The sequence below is a fragment of the Drosophila novamexicana genome, unplaced genomic scaffold (genome assembly GCF_003285875.2).
Source record: "Drosophila novamexicana strain 15010-1031.04,08,12 unplaced genomic scaffold, DnovRS2.1 tig00000024-arrow-pilon, whole genome shotgun sequence".
Classification (NCBI taxonomy): domain Eukaryota; kingdom Metazoa; phylum Arthropoda; class Insecta; order Diptera; family Drosophilidae; genus Drosophila; species Drosophila novamexicana.
Window position 1 is genome coordinate 2,690,001 of NW_020824768.1, and position 21,026 is coordinate 2,711,026.

The 21,026-nt window shown below is 41.9% G+C and overlaps 5 protein-coding genes across 14 annotated transcripts in view; 2 read left to right on the forward strand and 3 right to left on the reverse strand.

Moving 5' to 3' along the window:
- LOC115771254 (palmitoyltransferase app) overlaps nt 1-6,398 on the reverse strand; it is a 53,104-nt gene extending 46,706 nt beyond the window's left edge. For 2 of the 6 annotated variants that reach the window (XM_030716862.1, XM_030716859.1), the window contains exons 1-2: nt 6,189-6,398; nt 4,704-5,028 (exon numbers count right to left, since the gene is read on the reverse strand). The gene's annotated coding sequence lies outside the window, so the exon portion shown is untranslated. The remainder of the gene's footprint in view (nt 1-4,703; nt 5,029-6,188) is intronic. The other 4 variants (XM_030716864.1, XM_030716865.1, XM_030716861.1 and 1 more) reach the window with 4 other exon arrangements.
- Nucleotides 6,399-6,601: 203 nt separating this feature from the next.
- On the forward strand, nt 6,602-8,469 carry LOC115771255. Its single transcript, XM_030716866.1, has 2 exons — nt 6,602-6,854; nt 6,934-8,469. The coding sequence occupies exons 1-2, from the start codon at nt 6,834-6,836 to the stop codon at nt 8,455-8,457; spliced, it is 1,545 nt and encodes a 514-aa protein (XP_030572726.1). The 5' UTR covers nt 6,602-6,833; the 3' UTR covers nt 8,458-8,469.
- Nucleotides 8,470-8,478: 9 nt separating this feature from the next.
- On the reverse strand, nt 8,479-10,604 carry LOC115771256 (delta-aminolevulinic acid dehydratase). The gene has a single exon (XM_030716867.1). It carries the CDS (start codon nt 10,546-10,548, stop codon nt 9,565-9,567), a length of 984 nt encoding a protein of 327 aa, XP_030572727.1. The 5' UTR covers nt 10,549-10,604; the 3' UTR covers nt 8,479-9,564.
- A 439-nt stretch (nt 10,605-11,043) lies between these two features.
- LOC115771008 (spermine synthase) lies at nt 11,044-15,909 on the reverse strand. 2 transcript variants are annotated; one of them, XM_030716513.1, is made up of 4 exons: nt 15,580-15,909; nt 14,125-14,236; nt 12,598-12,720; nt 11,044-12,420 (listed from the first exon to the last, which is right to left on the reverse strand). In XM_030716513.1, the coding sequence occupies exons 1-4, from the start codon at nt 15,862-15,864 to the stop codon at nt 11,837-11,839; spliced, it is 1,104 nt and encodes a 367-aa protein (XP_030572373.1). In that variant the 5' UTR covers nt 15,865-15,909; the 3' UTR covers nt 11,044-11,836. The 2 variants fall into 2 exon arrangements, with proteins under 2 accessions (XP_030572373.1, XP_030572374.1); XM_030716514.1 differs by lacking the exon at nt 14,125-14,236 and adding an exon at nt 13,084-13,192 and having other exon boundaries at nt 15,580-15,906.
- Nucleotides 15,910-16,358: 449 nt separating this feature from the next.
- Nucleotides 16,359-20,549, forward strand: LOC115771007 (inositol polyphosphate 5-phosphatase E). Of its 4 annotated transcripts, none has more exons than XM_030716512.1 (6): nt 16,359-16,462; nt 17,066-17,140; nt 17,184-18,790; nt 18,852-19,512; nt 19,570-19,823; nt 19,880-20,549. In XM_030716512.1, exons 3-6 carry the CDS (start codon nt 17,496-17,498, stop codon nt 19,986-19,988), a joined length of 2,319 nt encoding a protein of 772 aa, XP_030572372.1. In that variant the 5' UTR covers nt 16,359-16,462; nt 17,066-17,140; nt 17,184-17,495; the 3' UTR covers nt 19,989-20,549. The 4 variants fall into 4 exon arrangements, with proteins under 4 accessions (XP_030572372.1, XP_030572368.1, XP_030572370.1 ...); XM_030716508.1 differs by having other exon boundaries at nt 17,199-18,790; XM_030716510.1 differs by lacking the exon at nt 16,359-16,462 and adding an exon at nt 16,525-16,635 and having other exon boundaries at nt 17,199-18,790.
- Nucleotides 20,550-21,026: the final 477 nt, after the last annotated feature.

The window sequence follows — 21,026 nt, forward strand, 5'->3', positions numbered from 1 at the left end:
AGGGGTTTGGCAATGCAAACAAAAGGAGCGCAAACAAATCTGTGACTGGCAAACACGCAGTGCGCCCAGCACGCCATCAAGTATGCAGCAAAGCCAAAGCCAAAGCCAACCCAAAGCATCGTCCTGATCAACTGTCCGGCCCAAACGAGCTGCCTGCCTGTCCCCCCACCCATTATGCCACATGCCCCGCGAAACTGCATGCGCTGCACTTTTGTGAGTGTGTGTCTCTCTCTCTCTCTGCATTGTTTCTTTTCCCCTCTGACATCGCCCTTTTAGCTTGTGATTCATTCATTGCACTGGCCGTTGGTCATTCGGCTGTTCGGCCGTCCGGCTGTCCAGCTGTCCGGCTGGTTCGCCTGTCGGTCTATCCGTCTGTCAGGGCTGTCGCAGCGCTCAAACCGCATTGGCATGGCCATGCATCACGAGTGGCAGCCAACCAATTTGAGTCAAGTGGTGCGCACGTAAAAAAACCAAACCGAACCGAACCCAAAAAGCATACTACAAATTTTATTTTCATACCATGTTTTTTATTTTTTTTTTTTGGGTAGAGGGCAGAAATAACAAGCAATTTATTTGGCTATACTGCAAATTGTTACTCAACTCGCATTCGATCAACCTCATCATCATCATCGTCATCATCGTGAGCATCGACTGCATCATCATCATGTTGATGTTGGAGCTAGTGCTCTTTGGGCAGTCGCCCTTGGTCCAACATCATCATCAAAAATCGTTGATTGCAACAAAACAAATTGCATTTTAAGGAGATTACTCGTCGTGCCCCCGCTCGTTAGGTTTACTTTGCATTGACCCCCATTGAGTTCTGAGCCGGGTCTATTTGTTTGTGTGTGTGTGTGTGTGTGTGTGTCCGGCCTGTGATATTAATAAATCATGGCACATTTGTATTGCCCACTCGTTCTGAATTCCATTAGCACCTTGTCATAACTGCGTTATTGTAAATGGTTTTCAGCTTAAGGCAATTGCTCAAAAGTCAATATGCCGCCATTCGTTAAATCAAGTGAAATAAAAGGGATTTCATGCATTATTATTGCACTTTTCAATAAGGCTGGAAAAAAGCACTCAGCAATTGAAAATATCGTGAGTTTTCAGCTGGGCTTAGAACTTTTAGAAAATGGAATTGTTGAAGCGTATTTATCTTGAAATTGAAACTTTTCTGCAAATTAAAATCATTTCTGAGCACAAATACCTATTCTTAAATTCTGCTGAAGGGATCATAAAGATTCCAGGCATCTTTCTCTTCATCAAATACTAACTATTATCTTTATGATTTTATACATACAAAAGCTGTTAAGTTATAGTATATTCATGAATGACAGATAAAATATATGAGTATAGATATGAAGGCTGCCCTTCCCTTTCTCACAACACTTTGCTGAACTATGTATATAAGAAAATATACCAGTGCAATAGAAATTTAATATTTAAATTGAACACATATTGTTTTAGTTGAGTTCAGACTCAGTTTGACACAAAATCGTCCCAGCAGTGCGATAAAAACATTTGCAATGATATTGCCCTAAACTGTTTACAAGCGCTCTCAGGCGACGGCACATAAAAAATAAAAGTAGAAAAAAAAAACCGAAACAAACAAACAGGAGCTAGAAAAACACGCACTAAGTGACCCAAACATAACCAGCCGAATAAACGACCAATAAAAACGCAAGAAATTATAAAAAATGCATAATGCAAAAACACTAAAACAGGGAGCGGCAGCAGCAGCAGAGCTGAGGGGCGGACTTTACCATGACTCACGGCCAGGAGCTGAGCGGGAACTCGCAAACACGCGAATAAAATGAAGCCAACAAAAAGGACAACAGCATAAAAATAGTGCAAAGCTTTAAACATAACCAGCATTAAGACAAACACGAATGAGTGCTCGGCGCGCTGGGCCAACTAACTAGCTGGGAACAGGTCCAAGCCAAGGAGACCACATCGGGACCAGGAGCCGGAGCCACTCATTAGCCACGGAGCACGACCATTTATGGGACAAGCATAAAGTGGGTAAATAAATGCAAACAAATTGCAGAATGAATGCGTTGCGCTTTCACTGATTCTCTCTGGGGCTGGGCGCACAACGTGGCGTATTAGCAATGTAATTTGATTTGATGTTTCTGTGCTGCACGGCGCAGGGGTGTGGGGGTGGAAGCGAATGATTGTGAGTGGTTGGGGCAGGGCAGGTGAGGGGCTAGAACCGGCCGTGATATGGCCGCATAATTGCGTTAAGCGCAAACACACGAAATTATCGCAGTTGCACTGCTAATTGGAGCAAGTGATTAAATTTAATTGCAACAGATAACAAGCACAAAAAAAAAAACGATGCTCGACCCACAGATACCCTCTAGCGCACTAGCCACCCACTTGACCTGAGTTGTGGCATGAACAACATTCGGGACTTTTTCCGCGAGTCATTTAGTTGCCAGTTTCATGGGACAGGTAAAATATTAAACAGAAGATGACGCCAGCAGATAAAGACAGGTAAAAACAAAAGAAAATACGTGTTTAAATATTTATAAGAATAAATTTACTGAGTATACTGAGTAGACAAATCTGGGTAGTGAAGCTAAGTATGAAGTTGGTTTTTATATTATGAATAAAAGGCTTTTTTTAAAGAAGGAAATGGAGCTGAATTTGATGTTGGTTTTAATAATTTATAATTTAATAATTATAATGAAGGAAATATCTCTTTGTAAATATCATTAATATATTTAAGTGCTTTTAAATTAAATTATCGTTAAACTTAACACAAAAGGTTAGTAAATGTAAATATTTAAAAGCTGAAAGACTATATTCCCTAAAAAGTTGTTCCAAAAACAATCTATTCTTTCAACTTAGCTTGACTGTCACATGATGGGGCATTATCTTAAGACAAAATAGAAAATATCCTTTTTTCATACTTTCCCTTTTTGATGTGGACAAAGCCAAAAGCTGGGAGCGTGGGCGTCTGTTCGAGAAAGCTCTACCCAAAATCTTATGGAATCAATGTAGAGTTTGGAATGTGTCACGATTGGTTGATATGCGACTGGTAAGAGCTGAGCCATACTCTTACGAGCTGAGCCATACTTTTATATCTCAAGTAAACTTTATTTAAACACACACAAAAGACGCTTACTTTGAGTCGATTTTATTAATAGCATTTGCGGCTGCCGAGTGTTTGAGAGCTGTAATACAAATAAGTTTGGCTTAGTTACCTACTGAACGCAGGTATTAGACGGAAATGGCCTTAAATGCCGACAAAAGTACTTTTCATTTACATGAATAAATATTTATTTGCAGCTTAAAAACATTTACACATGCCAAGCACACAATATTGATAGTTTAACAACAAATACATCAATGAAACTGAAAATATTTCTGGCTAATATTTATTTTTCATTGTGCCCCTTGGCATAGCTGGGCCAACTATCTAGCATGAATAAATCGAAAATATGCTAACAGCACTTGGGCTGAGTCGGCTTTGTCATGCAAATTTATGGCGGGGTCAGGTGGGAGGGGTAGTGGGTGGGGGCCCACACACGTTACAAGTTCAAAAGTCAGCAATTGGCAAACATTTGAAAGCCACTTTACAAAGCATATTAAACGGAAGAGTGCACAAAAGTTATTGCAAAATATTCGAATAACATTTCATATCGAAAATATATCTATATCTATTTTTTTGTTGTTATTTTTATTTTTATTTTGCGCTCTCAGTTTCGTTTATTTGCATTCACAGTTTAGAACTCGTGCAGGCGTTTTTCCAATTTATTTTGCTGCACTCGAAGCAATTTCCACATTCACACGAATCACAACATTGCGAAATGAATATCAATTCAATTTTATTTAACTGCACACAAATGGACAAATTGTTGGGTAAATACATGTATGTGTGTATGCATGTATGTATGTGTATGTGTGTGCCTTTGTATGAGAATGTATGCTAATTGCTGGCTGCACTCATAACGCAAATTAATATTAATTAAAGGCGAATAATTAATGTGTACACATATCTGTGCACTTTTGTTTGGATATTCCCCAGCGTCAACAAAAAATATCGCCAAATAGATATTTGGATAAGTGGTTTTTGTTTTAATTGCATTGGTTTCTGATTAATTACTGTGCAATTAAAGTAAATTAAATACTCACACTCAAAGCGAGGCTTATTTTCAACTAAAAAGGAACAAATACAATTGAGCTCTTCATTAGGTGTTAATTAGTGTCAAAAGTGAGTTAATTCAATTTTTAATTGACAAGTTTGTTTAGGGCTCTGCCTGCTCAAATATGGGAAATACACACACACACACATATATATAAATGCATAGATAATGCAAATACACACATATATATATATATATGCATAGCTATTCGAAATACACACACACATATATACAGTTATATTTGTCTCCCAGCAGCGCAATGTTGCATTGCACATTGTAACGGTTTATGCGTGTCTCCCTCGCCAGCTTCTTAATTCTGTTGTATCAGCTGTTTTTTAAAATGTTATTTGTTTGGCTTTGAGCAATTGTCTTGGCTGAACTTAAAATAACATATGTTTAATTCATTTCGACTAGTATTTGAACTAAATGTGTGCTTCGTTCACGATCAAGAGCGACTGAGCCAGGTATGCAGTTGCACGCTTTTGTCTGCTTAAGCATGCGAATGGCAAATTAACAACAACAATAACAATAACAATAAGTAAAGCATTTACTTACCACGCGTAGATACTTTTTGCTAGCGACGGCGGCCACAAATAAACAGCATTGACCCCGAAACACTTTATTTGGCTTTTTGTTTTGTTTTCGATGCAAACACGCGAATTGTGCTGCAGCTGCGTATTTTGAATTGTAAATTGAAATATGTAACAGGTTTGTGGGGAATAAATGAATACGTTAATTTATTTCGACTCGCGACACTTTCTGTTGATGCTCGTAAAACATTGCACTTTGATTTTGAACGCCGCTGGCAGTTTCATACGTACATATATATTATTATTTACTTTTCGTTTGATAAAGACAGGCTGATATTAAAATGTAGTCGCTGCAAATGAAAAGCCACGCGACGTGTGAAATGAGGTAATTTTTATTAAAAAACACGCACAACTACAAATTGTTTTACGTGAAGTCAAACAGGTTTTTCTATGTAATAAAGGCATAGATAAAGAGGCGCAGAAAAAATGTGGGCAAATGGAAACCGAAACTGAAACCGAAACCGGAAAAAGGTTAACAAGAAAGTACTGGCCAGGCCTAGACCAAATCTATTTAAATATTGCCTTTAAAAAATTACATGCATTCATATACAAATCTTAACAAGAAGCCAGTCACGACGCGAAAACAAACACAATTAATATCACAGCCTCGCTCTTACGCTCATGCAAAGACAAACCCAACAGAAAAGAAAAGAAAAGAAACAAAAAACGAAAAGACAACAGACAACAATAAAAACGCAGCAGTGTGGGCACAGACATAGCGAAAGACAAAAAAAAAAAAGAGTTGACGTTGACGTTACGCCGAATGTAGGCATAACGCGACGTCGCGATGTCAAATGTCGCACAAATCCAATTAAAAACGTTCAAGAAATAAACTTTAAAATAATGATTAAAATGAAATAGCTTCATTTGTTAAGTAGCTGTTTGGAAAATGTATTTTTTTTTTAGTTTTGGCGTCATCGCTGCGGCGGCGGCGGCGACTGCGGCTGCTGCTGCTGCCGCATTGACACAGTTCGCGCTCTCTCGCTCTTGCTCTCTTATTCTTTTTGTTTTTGGTTTTTGCCTTTGTTTTTTTTTTTATGTCTTTGCACTCCACGTTGCTGGCGCTGCTGTTGTTGTTGTTGTTGCTGCTGCTTAAATTATTGTTGTTGCTGCAGTTGTACAATTGTAACAATTGACGTGCACAATCAATTTTTAAGTGAGATGTTTTTTTTTGATTTTGTTTTAGAAAAACGTGTATGAAGCAAAATAAAATAACAAAAACACGTTGGCAAACACAAACAAGACACAACACAGACACGCACTCACACACTGACACTATTTTAGATTAGTTGTGCGAGGCAAGCAACAACACCAACAGCAACAGCAGCGAGCGCTCGATGCCTATGATTCACAATTGCGAGTGTTGCTTTTATATAAACAAATGTACAAAATGTGCAGAATTTAAACAATAATTCAAAAAACACATTAAAGGTGGGAACGAAATATTTACAATAATGAGACGCTAGCGGCGGCTGCTTAACACCGACAGCTACTGAATTAACGGTGAATTTATAAATATTTATTTTTTTACTGTTCTTATTGTCGTTGTCGGATGTGTTGTCAAAAAGTCGTAAATATTATTGAAATCTTGTGTTCGAATTAAGCGCAAATCGAGTGATCAACAAAAATTTATCCGCGCCAAGAAATCACGACGGCCAAAATAAGCAGACTGACTGTTATTAACAGCGAGCAATTCCTCGAAAAAGCAAATTGACATTAGAGATGCAAGCGCTTACGCGGCTCTTGGCTCATTGAAATTGCCGATAGTAATATCTTTTTGTATCGATAGTTGGGCAGGTCGAAATTGAGAAAATTAAATACATCTGACGGAACAATGGCGTTTTCCTATGCTGGCGGGAAATAATAGCCACATTATTCTTTACAAATAAGCAAAACGATAACTCCAGGTGACCTATCGATACATTTTAGCTGTCTTCATTTCGCCGCGAAACATATGTTTATTATTCGCCGTAGATGTTCACTCCACTAATTCGATCAAACAGCAACAGAATTTGCATATTTTTCTTTTACGCTTAAAAATTGATTAAAATGTTTGCTATTTAGCATATGCTGTTCGGAAAATCGTCTAGCTATCATGGAGCAGCTCCTGGATCAGGTAAACTATTACAAAAACAGTTTAGGGCGTTACGACTGTAATGCAGCAGCCTTTTCATATTATAATATCTGTTGTTTAGGCAAAAACAAATGTGCAACAGAAATTCAATGAAATACGCGCCGCACTGCATATGCGTGAAAAGTTGCTACTGCGACAACTGGAGGTAATTGCAAATACGCAGCGCCAACAATCGGCGCCCGTGTACATCGAATACGACACAGACAAAGAGAAAGATAAGTGCGAGGTGCGATTCGTCACTGGCGATGATAACGAAGAGGAGAAACTGCTGGCGGCCATACGCAGCTTTGGCCAGTTCCAGCTGGACAGCAATATGCAGCTGGCGCTGCACAGGTCGCAGGACAACAGAACGGCGGGGCTGCGCAACGAGGACTACATAGAGCCGATGGATGATCACGAGACCATGTACAAATGCCTAGAGAATGGGGTGCACAGCAGCACCTACTACGATCTGAATGATGAGGTTCAGCCAGAGGCCATTGTGGTGGACTTTTCACGCAACAAGGCGCTGCTCGAGGACAATGCCAAGCGCTCCATTATCAACATTACGCTGCAGGAGGCCAAAGATCTGATACGCCGAGCGAAAATCAAGCGAGAGACTTATGTGCCGCCGCTCAATCTCGAAGAGCTGGACGACGAGCTGGAATCGTCCATAGCCGATGCGGTCTCCAATCTAGGACGCAGCTGTCCCGAGCAGCCGTCCATCAAGCAAAAGCCGAAGGCACGCAAGCCCCGCTTCAAACCAAAAATCACCATCAACAACTGCAATGGCACGATTAATCTGCGCAACATTGCCAGCCTGACCATCAACTGTGCCAGCGAGGACGCTGTCAGTGCTGATCTGCCACTCACCGATGGCGCAGCCGCCGCAGCTGCACACACAAAGTTGCAGCAAACTGTGTCCGCGGACTCGAGCAGCAACGCCACCGAGCTGTCCAGCTGTACGCCCACCAGCTCCAATTACTCGAGCAACGCGAGCTCACGTTCGCAGTCCAAGAAGCAAAAGAACGCCAAGAGGATGGAGCTCAAAGAAGAGACACCTAAGGAAAAAAGGGAGCAGCACTCGGAGACCGTTGAGACCACGCCTACACAGCCCAGCTCGACGGGCACGCAAGAAGCTAACTGCGACTTTTACAATCGCTTGCTAAATGAAATCAAAAAGAGCCTCAAGCAGAAGCCAACACGCACATATGAGCCCGTGCCGGAAGCTGCAGCAGCAACAACTACAGCCTCGGTCACAAGCAGCGATGCGGTGCAGGCAGCTGCTGTTGCACCCGATTCCAGTTGCGTGGCCCACTGTCGGCGCGCGCACGGAGACGGGCCGGTCCATGTCTCCAGCACGCAGGGCAGCGAGGCCGGCGAGTCGACGCTGTCATCACAGCTGCAGCCGGGCAGACGCTTGATATTGAAGAACTTTGAGAACCTGAAGATTATCTTAGAGGCAAACAGCGGCGACGAGGACTCATTTCATCCGGTGCAGATCGAACAGTGGCTGGCTGAGATCATATCCGAGACGGACCTGGAACCAATGCAAAATACGGACATACTTGAGCACAGCAAAATCAACAACAGCGAAAGCAACTAAACAAAAGGCTGGCCAATCACACGTCACACGGCGCACAAAAGAGTTGAAAAATATATATCACAGTATTTCATAATTAGATATATACGTATCTGTAGAACCCATAATTTCCTTAAATAACCAAAAGAAAACTATAGTATATAGTATTATGGCTATACACATTTTAGATCTTAAAAAATCACATATTACACAGCTTTTGTGGTCCAAGTCTATGCATTTAAGATTTAAATATGTACCCCAAAAAAAAAGAAGAAGACCTAGTGTTTCATGTACTTAAATGCACTTTATTTTGTGATTCTACATCACATTCCAAGACTTAATATTGCAGCACTTAATACACGATTAAGTTTAGCACCTAAGATTTAGGCCAATTTCATTGTCACTCTATTGCAAACCAAAACAATTTGTATATTTAATCAAAGTGTGAACATTCAAATGCTAAATACGGCTTAGATGCGCTTTGGACATTGTTTCACCTCAAAAACACAGAAATCAATATTCATAGCGCTCAAATTCTAAATACAGTAGTCACTCGCATAGTAGAACGCCAAGGGAAGCTTCCTATTTGCAACAAATTAAAAGCATTAATGAACATATGAAACTATGTATACTTGAAGGTCTTTTAATAACATAAATCAATAAAAATGTTTTCCAAAATATAAGTAAACTTAAGCATTTAATAGAAAACAGCTAATATGTGAAAGTTCTAGTTTGCTAGCGATCACTGTAGCAATTGTACCTGGAACTTGTCATGCTGATTGTGCGCTTTGGCTTTTCGGTAATTGCAAAATGCCAAAGTTGGAAACGTTTCGTGACGCAATCGAAATGGGGCTGAGCACATTTGCCTTCCAAATCGGTTGGGCTGATAAACATATTGAATGACAATCGAATACAACTATATATATATATATATATATAAAGCATTGAATGGGAATTGGAACTGTAGGCATAATTAGCCAATATTTCTTTTATGTGACAAACAAATATTTAAATAGTAACTATGCTAATATTTGCACGCTTTTGACTTAAAACTAGATTGTTTCCTTGAGGTTGTTTAAGTACACTTGAACGCCAAGAGAGAGCCACATTTCGTATTGTCCTGTTGCCGTGTTACGCCGATTTGCCGATTATATCCAGCAGATAGGGCGTAAAATAGGTTATAATGCAATCCGCGCCAGCACGTCTAAAGCCCTTCATTGACTCCAGCACCGCTTCACGCAGTGGAAAGGCGCCCGCCTTGGAAGCATGATATAGCATGGCATACTCGCCGGACACCTGATAGACGTACAGGGTGTGGTATGGATATGTGTCCTTGGTCTGACGCAAGATGTCCAGGTAGGGCATGCCGGGCTTCACCATGAGCATGTCTGCGCCTTCGCTGACATCACGCTGAACCGCCCGCATGGCCAGGTTGCGCGACCCACTCGGCAGCTGATAGCAGCGACGATCTCCGAAAGCTGGCGCCGATTGTGCTGCCTCTCTGAAGGGGCCATAGAAGTTGGACGCAAACTTTGCCGAGTAGGCCAGCAGCGAAACACTGTTCAGGTTGGCATCAATCAGCGCCTGTTTAATCGCACGCACGCGGTTGTCCATCATGTCCGAGGGGGCCACAATGTGAGCGCCAGCTTTGCCATAGGCCACCGCAATGTTGGCTATCCGCTTGATGCTCTGCGCGTTCTCCAGGCCATTGTCGGACAGGAGGCCGCAGTGTCCGTGCGAGGCATACGGACAGATGCACACGTCACAGGCTATGAGCAGATCTGGAAACCATTTGCGAAGCTTGGGCAATGCCTGCACAACAGGATTCAGCGACGAGTCCGCATGGGAGGCCAACTCATCCTTGAGGTCGCACTCTATCACGCCAAAGAGCAACACCGACGCCAGACCCTTTGCGAGCAGGGGCTCCAAGTGCTCGCGTAATCGGTTCACGCCGTAGCGTGATATGCCCGGCATGCTCGAAATGGGTTGTTCCTCATCGTCGTTGCTGATTATGAAGACAGGATACATCAGGTTGTGTGGCACTATTTCACAGCCAGACTCCTGCAGCAGCCGCAGCGTAGGATGATGTATACCGCTGTGCAGTTTCCGATCCATTTTTTGCTCAATTAGTTCCGCAACTGCTGCCTTCGTTTCGCAAACGAAATCTGCTTTCTATTTCTTTAGGCAATTGTCTATCGGTACATCGATTATTGCCCTTGTTACCTATCGATGTCATTCCGATTAATCGATTTATGTGTGAACGCGCGCAATAATGCAGAAGTCTTGTGTTTTTAAACTGAAATTTAAAAAAGAAACTGATTGATTGCTTGATTTACGGCTCCCCAACTCTCCCAATCAACGTTTTGCCTAAGTTTTGTGTCAAAAGTAATTGCAAATTTAATTTTTAGTTTACAATTGCCCGTTGTGCTGAAAATATTTTAATCCATACATATTTTCATATACAAGGTGCGGGCTAAATTTGATCTCTATCCAAAAATGGGATCTATAAAAATATAGGGTTTGATTGATAAAACCATTAAAGAACTGTTTTTGAATCTTGCAATCTCATTCTATTTTTTTGCAATAGTAAAGAACTGAATAAAAGAATTGTTTATTCTGCGTACGACATTTTATTATAGTTTCTTTTTTCAAACGTATCAAGTAACATCAGCTATCTGCTATACTCCTAACACTCAATTTCGCATCCACACACTTTTGAGTGCCTAATTGAAAATTAAATACATGAATTCTAAGTATATATATATATAAGTATGCATATAAGTATATTATGTATGTTTTATGAAAATACTAGATATTAAATATAATTTTAAATAAGCACAAATAAGTACAAAACATATGTTGTTCTCGCCTCTGTCTCTGCCTGAGCCTGACTTAGTTTTAGTTTTAAAATCAATGAACGTAAAACACAACTAAATCCTAACTTAAATTATATCAATTGGACTTTAAATATTTGGTTTGGTTATCAGATGCTAGTTACAGCCCTTGGAAGTCTGTTTGTTGTTTCTTTGTTGTTTTCTTTTTTTGTGTGATGTCGGTGATGCTAATTAGTTCCTTTGTCTTTTTGGTTACATTTGAATAGCCTCCACTAGGAAACCAGGGCATGGTGATAGTGCACACGCCTCTGACGACGTGGCACACGTTTGTGTAGATTCTGTGGCATCTGCTCAGATTTAGCAGCATGCAATATCACGGTGTAGCTGTGCAGTATCAGTGGCTCCTTGTTATTGAGCTCGATTTGATCGATTTGTGTTGCGGGTGTGAGAACGTGTTGTGTGCTGGAGATAGCGTTGCGGAGACACGATGTGTTCGTTGTTGTTAGTGCTGTTGTTGAGTTCGTACTACTCGTTAGCTTTAATTGTGTTGCAGCTTCGGTTTGAGCTGGTCAAGCGAAAGTTACTTGATAGAAGAGCCATTCTTCCATGAAGGACGGCACAAACGCCTTTGTTGTGGTAAACTTAACCTTGGGCTTTAGCAAACGTAGTTGATCCTCAAACAACTGCAGAGATTCCAAGCAGCTGGTGCCGTTGCCATGGGTCAAGTATTTGCCATCTGGCTTGAGCAGCTGGAACGAATGCTCAAAGATGGTGCGTATAAAATCCCAGCACTCGCCAATCGGTGCATCCGAAATAGGTATGTCAGTTAGATCGCCAAACACATAGTCAAACTTGCGCCCCTCGGCAATGAACTTTTTCATATAGTCCACACAATCGCCCACAATGATCTCATACTGATCCGTCTTGCGCTTCTCCAAGACATCACCACAAATGGTATTCAAATACTTGTTGCAGGCCTGCATGACAAGCTCATCTATTTCGAGCATGACCACATGCTTTGGATTCTCCTTAAGCAGCTCATAGAGTAATGCACCATCACCGCCTCCTAGAATACATATCTCCTTGCCCTCGTAGTTCTCAATGCCGCGGCCCATCAGGGTTTCTGTATAGATCAAATCCGACTCGGCAATATCTGTAAACAGTCAAAGATTTTAGCTCTCGAAATTGATTTTTATTATTTCAGCAACAATAACAGACACGTGCCGTGCACCAATTAGGCCTTGACCCTAATTTTATCATGGTGGCATTGCAGTGGTTGCAAATTTACGTGCAACTGGGCGCATGTGTGCGTGCCTGTTGCTCGACTTACTCTGCAATTCGTCTAGAATTAGCATATTGCCCAGCGTCTTGGAGTGCATGATTTGAATCTTCTGAAACGGTGACCGCGCCTCATACACTAGGGTATCAATGTCGTACTCAATAATGCGCTCATCTGCGAAGAGTACAGGTATTAAATATATTATACAAGTTTATAGTTCTATAACTATTGTCAATTACAATACTCTAGGGCTAATATATACATATAATTACATGCATGCAGACAAATGTTTAAACGTAAATTAACAGATTATCAAAGAACATGGAATTGACTCGAAAGAAAAGTTAAGATCAAACGAAAACATATTGAACGTAAATAATATATTTCGAATTTTAAATGTAAGTATGCATCATGCTCTGTGCCTTTTATAATGTATTTGTACGCAGTGCTTAAGTTGCTCAACTACTTATGACATATATGATATAGCTTCAATAGTTTTTCAATATGATAGTAGTAGAGTATTACGGTATACGTTACCTGCAGATGGATAATACCTAGCGACATCGCCACGCTTCAATGTTGGTATCTTTTGACCCGAAAGGGCATTCAATTTAGTGGCTATGGCATTTTCCAAGCGTCTGCCAGTCTGCTCAGTTGGGTGGTTAATGTACGTGGTGGTAGGTGGAGTTGTTGTTGTTGTTGTTTTACATAGTAGTAGTAGTAATAGTTGTTGTTGTTGTTGTTGTTGGTACCATGAGAGCGAACGAACGAGCGGGGCAGGTGACACATGTGCATAGGGCGTACGTACAATTTAATTTGGTTTTTATAATTTTTTGGTTTGTTGTATAATTCAAGAAATTTGGTTCATGGCAATTGATGTTGATGATGATGATGATGACGATGATGATGAAGAGTAGATAGACCAAAGACATCGTGTGGGTTTCAGTTGTGTATTCATGGATATGAAAATAAAAAAGAGTTTATAAAAAATAAATCAAAAATAATTGAGAATTCTTTAAAATAACATAAATAATAGGCTCTTTTTGTTATTATTATCATTTTGTTTTTTGTTTTTGATTGGATTTCTAGCACGACGTAACAAGCATGCAAGAACTGCCGGAATTAGGTGGCAATTTCTATAGGTAAGCTAGCTAGCTAACCGAGTTATATTACATGGATATATGTAAGGACTACAATGTATATTCAAACAAAACAAAAAAGGATCTCTGTAGTGGTGTATGTGATTGACAAGCCGTTTGCGAATTTATAGAGCCATATTTTGGCTAGGGCCCGTGCAACCAAATATTTGATGAGTATGAGTTTATATATTGTCGAATTGAGTTCAATTACAATTGGATGTAAAAGGTGTATAATTAATTTTTTGGTTTTTGCACTGCTTGAGTTGCAAGTTTTTGGCAATTGATTTTGAAGAGAGAATTCGGCATAGGAAGATATACGAGTAAATACAAGGATTGCATAACTCTTGATATACTGCATTATATGTTGCATATAGAACTAGCAAAAACTAAACTTATTTGGTTTTTTTTTTTTTTTTTGTAAATAATATATTCGACCAACCTGAGCTAGTCATGTATATGTCAATATATCCGCCACGTTTTATCGGCGGTAAATACTTGGATCGTTCGGAATCTAACTTTTGACGCAGTATAAGCTCCATTGTACGCATGGTCTGCAATTGTAATTGTCTTTTTATTTAAGCTTATAACAAGTTCCTGACTGAGTAACAAGCACAAATTGCAAAAGTCAATAAATTAGGCAAAGCGAACAAACAAAATGAAAACAAATACATAATTTACTTAAGCAGGTGAGGTTTCTCAGCGCGTTTTTTAGAAAGTTTTCTCAGCCACAAACTATTCAAGCAACTCTTGTTAGCGTGTGGAATATATATATATATATATATATATATATATATATAGCCAGCCCCGCTGACTACTATTTATAGTTAAGTTTGTAAATTCTTACGAAAATGGAAAGTATTCCCAATGCATGTGCTCATATATTTTATACAAATTTATAACGTATACAACTGAAATTACAATTCAAACATGGGATTTTTCTTTTAAGCCAAAGTGCGTAAACTGCGTAAACAGATAACGCTTCCCATACATATGTACCCATATATATGTAAATACATGCATACATATGCCTACGATTGTTTAAATGGCCAACTTTATAGGGAATCGCATCTGTTTTGGCGCAGAAATCATTTCAAGAATCAATAAAACATTTACTCAAAGCTGCACCCACGTGCTTCTACGAAAGAGAGGAAGCGCAGAGCGAGATAGAGAGCATGAATGCTGCCGGGTCGACGCAAGTATACCCTAACCTAAGCTCTGGCGCATGGAGGTTTGTTAAATTTAACTCGAACGTTCACAATGCATTGATATAAGATATAGATAAAATAGTTATATTACATTTGGGGTAACCTTTTATTTTTAAGCTTCTATTATTATATTAGCCGACCTCAAGCTACTCTGTTCAAACAGTATGTAAACATAATAGTGCTCTCGGTAAGGGTATCGAGCAGAGACGCGGTGTGATATAATAGTCGCAAGTAAATTCGTACGCACACATATCCAATTTTGAAGGTCTTGGACACATGCAGACCGCCTGCCAAGCTCGAGTACAATGCGCCCGCCGCCACCCACCCAACTTTTAAGAGCGTAAAAACAATGCCAGCGATTTTAACGGCAAAAAAAAAAAAAAAAACGGTCAAGTGCATGTGACACACCCCCGCCAAAGGGCCGTACACACATACAGACGCAAGCGAAAAATCAATTTCACTTGCCGCTGTAAACCCTTTCACCACCCCTTGACATTAAAAGCTTTTAACAGCTCATAATCTTAGTGTGTGTGTGTGTGTCTGTGTGTGTGTGTCTGTGTGTGTGTGTCTGTCTGTGTGCGTGAGTTTACTTTCACACGTGTAAGTGCCAGAATTATGTACATATATGTTTGTGCATAAGTTGTTTTAAAAATATAATTATAGTGTGCATTTTATACATACATACATACATCAAAGGACATGATAGGCTCCTTGCCGTCTGCCAAATAATACTCCACATTGATGGTTAACAAACCCTGCTGAAAGATGCGGCATGTGATAATTGTCTCCTTATTCTCGTGCAGCACCGAAAAGTATCCATTATCCATGGACTCCATGGAATAGGCGAGCTCCAGTTGGGAGAACACATGTTCCAGCTCGTTACGAACAATACGGGCCACTTCCTGGCGTTGTATTGCAGTTGCTGTTTTTCCAGCATCCAAAGTAAAATCAAAGAGTATTGTCTGGGCAGCCATGGCGAAATTGTCTAGGTTCAGCCCGCCGAATGTGCAAAATACGAATGCAGGTATTATAAATGTTCGATATGCTTTTATCGTGGCGATATGGTCTAAGTATCGAAAGTGACATATGTTCTGTAGCAATATATCGATATATTTTTAAGTTGTTGGAAAAGGTGCCCATATTCTATAAGAAATCAGTCCATTCACCCTGCAATCAGCTGTTCGGTTTGTTTACTTTTCGCTTATGTATAAAAACATGAAACAAAACCCACACGATGCTTGGGGTACACAGCTAATTTGCATTAAAATAAAACTTAATTCTCTTGTTATATTAAGCAGTGAACTAATATGCAAAGTCTGCGCTGTGTTGCTACCACTTTTCAAAATAACACTATTTTAACATTGTCTGTACAATTAACAGAACTATGTTAACACCGATAGCTGCGTTGTCGCGATATACGATAACATAAATTATCAAAAAGTTAAAATCGTTTCACCGAATCGAGTAGCTGAGTGTCGGTATATCGAGTAACTTCGGTGAATAAACAATATTTAGTTTTGAGTTAGCGTTCGCGGGTCATGACACAGGAAAAAGCATAATATGTACTAAAAGGTACAAGGTCGTCTAAAAAGTGTCAATGTTACAGTTTTCCTGAACCTGAACTTGAAATAAGTTCGACGAAAAATGTGTGTTGCGTGCTGCTGCTGCCGTTGTTGTTTTATTTTGCCATTTGCCGAGACTCTACCAGACGCCCCATAGCCGCATTCAAGGCAAAACACATTGGCGTACGTTTGGCGGCAACAATGGGCTGCTAATTATAAATCCCAGCATAAGAGCGCACCGGCGCACAAATCAAGTGATGTCGCCAATGTTCTTTTTGTTTTTGTTGTTGTTGTTGTTGTTTTCTTCATGTGCTTTCTTTGTGCGTGGGCGGACGTCACAGCCGCGACATGGGCATGCTTTACAGATGCCAATGTCGTTACGTCGTCGTTATATAGTTTTTTTTTTTTCATTTTACTTTTTCCCCCTTTTAATACCGTTGCCCACCCGCCTCCCCTCGGGCAACTTCCTTGCCTTCTGTTGGCGCCACAGCATTGCTGTGGGCAACGCCAACATGGGGAGAGGGTGGATTTAAGTGCTGCGCCGCGACTTCCCTTTATTGCGATATGTGCTTACAGTTTTATATATTGATTTTTTATTTTTTCCCAACCGCAGCTCCGTTGTTCCTGCAGATTGTAGTTTTTTTTATTACCCGCTTCGCCCAGGTCTGAATCACAGCGGCGGCGACAGGTGAGTTGCGTGCTTTGTTAAACACTAAAGGTATTTTTAAAAGTATTCACATTTGCAGGCAAAAGCACAGCGCTGTCCGGAGCTCAACATGGGCTGAGCACACCAGAAGCTGTACATCACATATGGAATCTCGGCCGCAATCTGTCCACATTGTAGTCAAGTTCATGCACACGAGGCTAGAAATCCACCCAATGTAAGCACAATTAAAGAAAACATGTGGTAGCTGATAAAGCACAGTATTACATTAAATGACTGCCGCCAAGTGCTGGCAAGACGGGCTTACAACAGCTGCAGCTAAAGTTCACACAAATAGAAACTAATTAACCTCGCTAACTGCACTTGGCAATTGTGCGACATGCAGCAGCAGAGCGCGACCGGCAGCGAGGAGCGGATAACGAGCAGTCCACGCTCCGCACAGAAGTCGGGCAGCAGCACGCTCTTTGGGCTGCTGAGCAAGCGGCCGAGCAAGGTGGAGCCGCATCCCGTCACCCCCGAATCTCCAAGCGTGCAGCGACGACCAATGTCTGTATGCGGCCAATACGATGTCAGTTTCGCCAAGTGCTCGGCGGAACCGCTCAACAATCATAAGAGTCAAACGTTGCCCGCCAACGCCAACGCCAACAACTGCAATGCCACGCAGCTGCTCGACAAATCGCACAGCGGCCTAATAAGCTTCCATAGACGCGGTAATCCCACGTCCAAGAGTAAAGCGCACACGCACCGCTACAGCAGCGAGGCCGGCTCGCAGAGTGATGGCGGCGCGGATGTGATAATGCGTCGCAAGTCGCCCAAGAAGCGTTCGCCTAATCACAATAGATTTAGCCATCAGTTTAGCCTGTGCTGCAAGGCAGAGAAGAAGCCAATGACGCCGCCAGTTACCGTGCGCTACAATTCTATACCCGACGCCGTGGTCAACGCCAGCAACGTGCTCCGGCGCGACAATCTGTCGCTCAGCTGGAGCATGATGGACAACTCGGGCTCGATGCACTCGCATTCAAGCGAAGGAGCCGCCTCCTTTCAGCTGCCATCTGCACAGCGCCCGCGTCCGTCGAGCGAGTGTGCCAGCGCACCCGAATCTCCAGTGGCGGGCAAAACATTCTTTGCCCAATGCGGTACCAGTGCCACCAGCTCCACTCATCATTCGCAGTACTCGCCGTCCAATTCGTTTAACAAGAGCGACACAGTGCATCGGGCGCCGATACGTCCCATCGCAGTGTCCGCGTGCCGGTCGCGTCTGCGCCTTAAGTTGTTTCCGCCTGGCCAGGAGCAGCCACCGCTAAACTCGGAAGAGAGCGCGGAAACACTGAAGCGCGCCACAACGCCACAGCACATGTCGTCGCCGAACATTGCCACACAGCCGGATTCGCTTGACGCGGTCATACAGGAGGCGCCTGGTGTGCGGTTCATGTCGCATGAGAACATGTCATTAAATCGCCAAGGATCCAGCTCTAATCTGGCACGCCAAGCACTGATGGCCGCGCAGGCGCTGAATCTCATCCCGGCGGACAAGGCACGCGAGCGCAGCTATCTTGATGGGCGAATGGGCTCATCCTCGCTGCTGGGTCCGAGCGAGTTAAGTCGCGTACTGCCCCAAAAAGAGGTCACCATATTCGTGGGCACCTGGAACATGAATGGCCACGCGCCGCCCAAGTGAGTTCGAATCTTAATGCAGTATGTTTCCTCATATGAAGTTTGCCATTTGAATTTCCAGACAAATGAACGACTTTGTGCTACCTTCAAATATGGAACATGTGCCTGATCTGGTTGTTATGGGCACCCAGGAGTCTAGCCCAGATCGATTTGAGTGGGAAGTGACGCTGCAAGAGACCCTGGGCCCCTCGCATGTGCTCTTTCACTCGACGACACTCGGCACACTTCATCTGGCCGTCTACATGCGGCGCGATCTCATTTGGTACTGTTCGGCGCCGGAGGACGCTTCGATGTCGGTGCGTACGGGCTCTGCGTTTCGTACCAAGGGCGCGGTCGCCATATCCTTCTGCCTCTTTGGCACATCCATGCTTTTTGTAACGTCCCATTTGACCGCACACCAGCAGAAGGTGAAAGAGCGCGTCTCGGATGTCAAGCGCATTATAAATGCCCTGGATCTGCCCAAGAATCTGCCCAACGCACGGCACAAGAACAAGGATGTAACGCAGAATTTCGACAATGTGTTCTGGTGTGGTGATCTTAACTTTCGACTGGGCGAGCCACGTGAGAAGCTGCTCGAGTGGATACAGAACACAAAATTTCCGCTACCCTCGCATTTGCCGCATGGCTACATGCACACGGATCAGCTCTCATCGGTGCTGGCCGATGGCGCTGCTTTTCGTGGCTTCATGGAGGCAAACATTACGTTTCCTCCCACCTATAAGGTGAAGATTGTGCATTGCATATTAGTAAATTAATTATAAATAGGTGCCTATTTTCAGTATGATCCTGGCAGTCAGAACTTTGATACGTCTTCTAAGCAGCGCGCGCCGGCATATACGGATCGCATTCTCTACAAGTATCGACAGATGCAGGGACTGGTCATACGCCGGCAGAGCTCTGTGCCGGGTGTCTCCACGCCCACGCAGCCTTATGTGCAGTGCCTGCTTTACGACTCCGTGCCGTCTATTACTACGTCCGATCACAAGCCGGTCTGGGCCTTGTTTCGCACACTCATTCGTGCTGGCACTGATGCGTAAGTAGCTGCCAATTAGAGTTGAAACACATTAACTTATGTTATCTATCTTATAGCATACCACTGGCCGCTGGCTTGTTTAGTCGTGACATCTACTTGGAGGGCATGCGTCGTCGTCTAAATAATCAATACACGGGCGCCTCCGCTGTCTGTGCCATACAGTAAAAGTAAAAGTGAAATGGATATACCCGAATTGTAGTTATTATGGAACCATAATCTACGTGCAGCTATTTAGTTTATTGGTAACTCAATATATATATAACTATATATATATATATTTATATAATTCTAGCAGTGATAGTTGAAAATCTGAAATGCTAGTCTTGTTAACTATACCAAAGCAGCTTAAAAACTGTCCCAATGCTTTACCACGGTTGTGTGTGGCCTTTATAGCATATAGTTAGTTATATAACTCAGTAGTCGAATATTCAATACCCTACTCTTTATACCATGTTCGAATATTGTTAGATCTTAGGCGCTGCCTTTCGCCTTAAGGTCTTTATGTAAAACGTTCCTTACAAAATAGAGGCGCAGTCATAATGAAATCTTTTAGCACAAGTTTAGGTTAGTTGAATCTATTAGCAAATAACTTAGCGCAAATATATAAATGAAGTCAAAAGTATATATATATATGTAAAAACATATATATATGTAATAGTATTGTGCGAACAAAATGTTGGGAAAATGCAGTTGTTATTTGTTATATTTATATATTTATTATTTTAAGCTTGTTAAATTACTTTTTAGTTTGTTGTCATATGATGAATAGTGAAATCTTTTACTTTTATAATTTTAAATATTAACTGTTTATTGCTTGTTTACCTACATACATTTACTTTTTCTGCAACTGCAATAACTGCAAATGGCAGCTGTGGGCGGCACTTGTCAAAGTGAAACTCATAAGCGGTGTCCATAAGTGCGTCAACGAGCAGGATGTGCCCGCGGATAGCACTCGAATATGCAGCCGCTCGTTTATTTACCCAAAAATGCGCCAAAAAGGCCAACGACGGCAGCCGGGAGCAGCATGTGCCCCCTAGTCCCCCCCACATCCTAGTCTCCAATTCCAACCGAAAAGCCCTCTCCGCACACACGCAAATATGTTAAACTTTTGACCAATTTCAACTCGAGTTGGATGCCGCTGGCAAGCGCTCTGGACGCACTGCAATTTATTGCCATGGCGATTGGTTGGCATCGGCAGCGGCA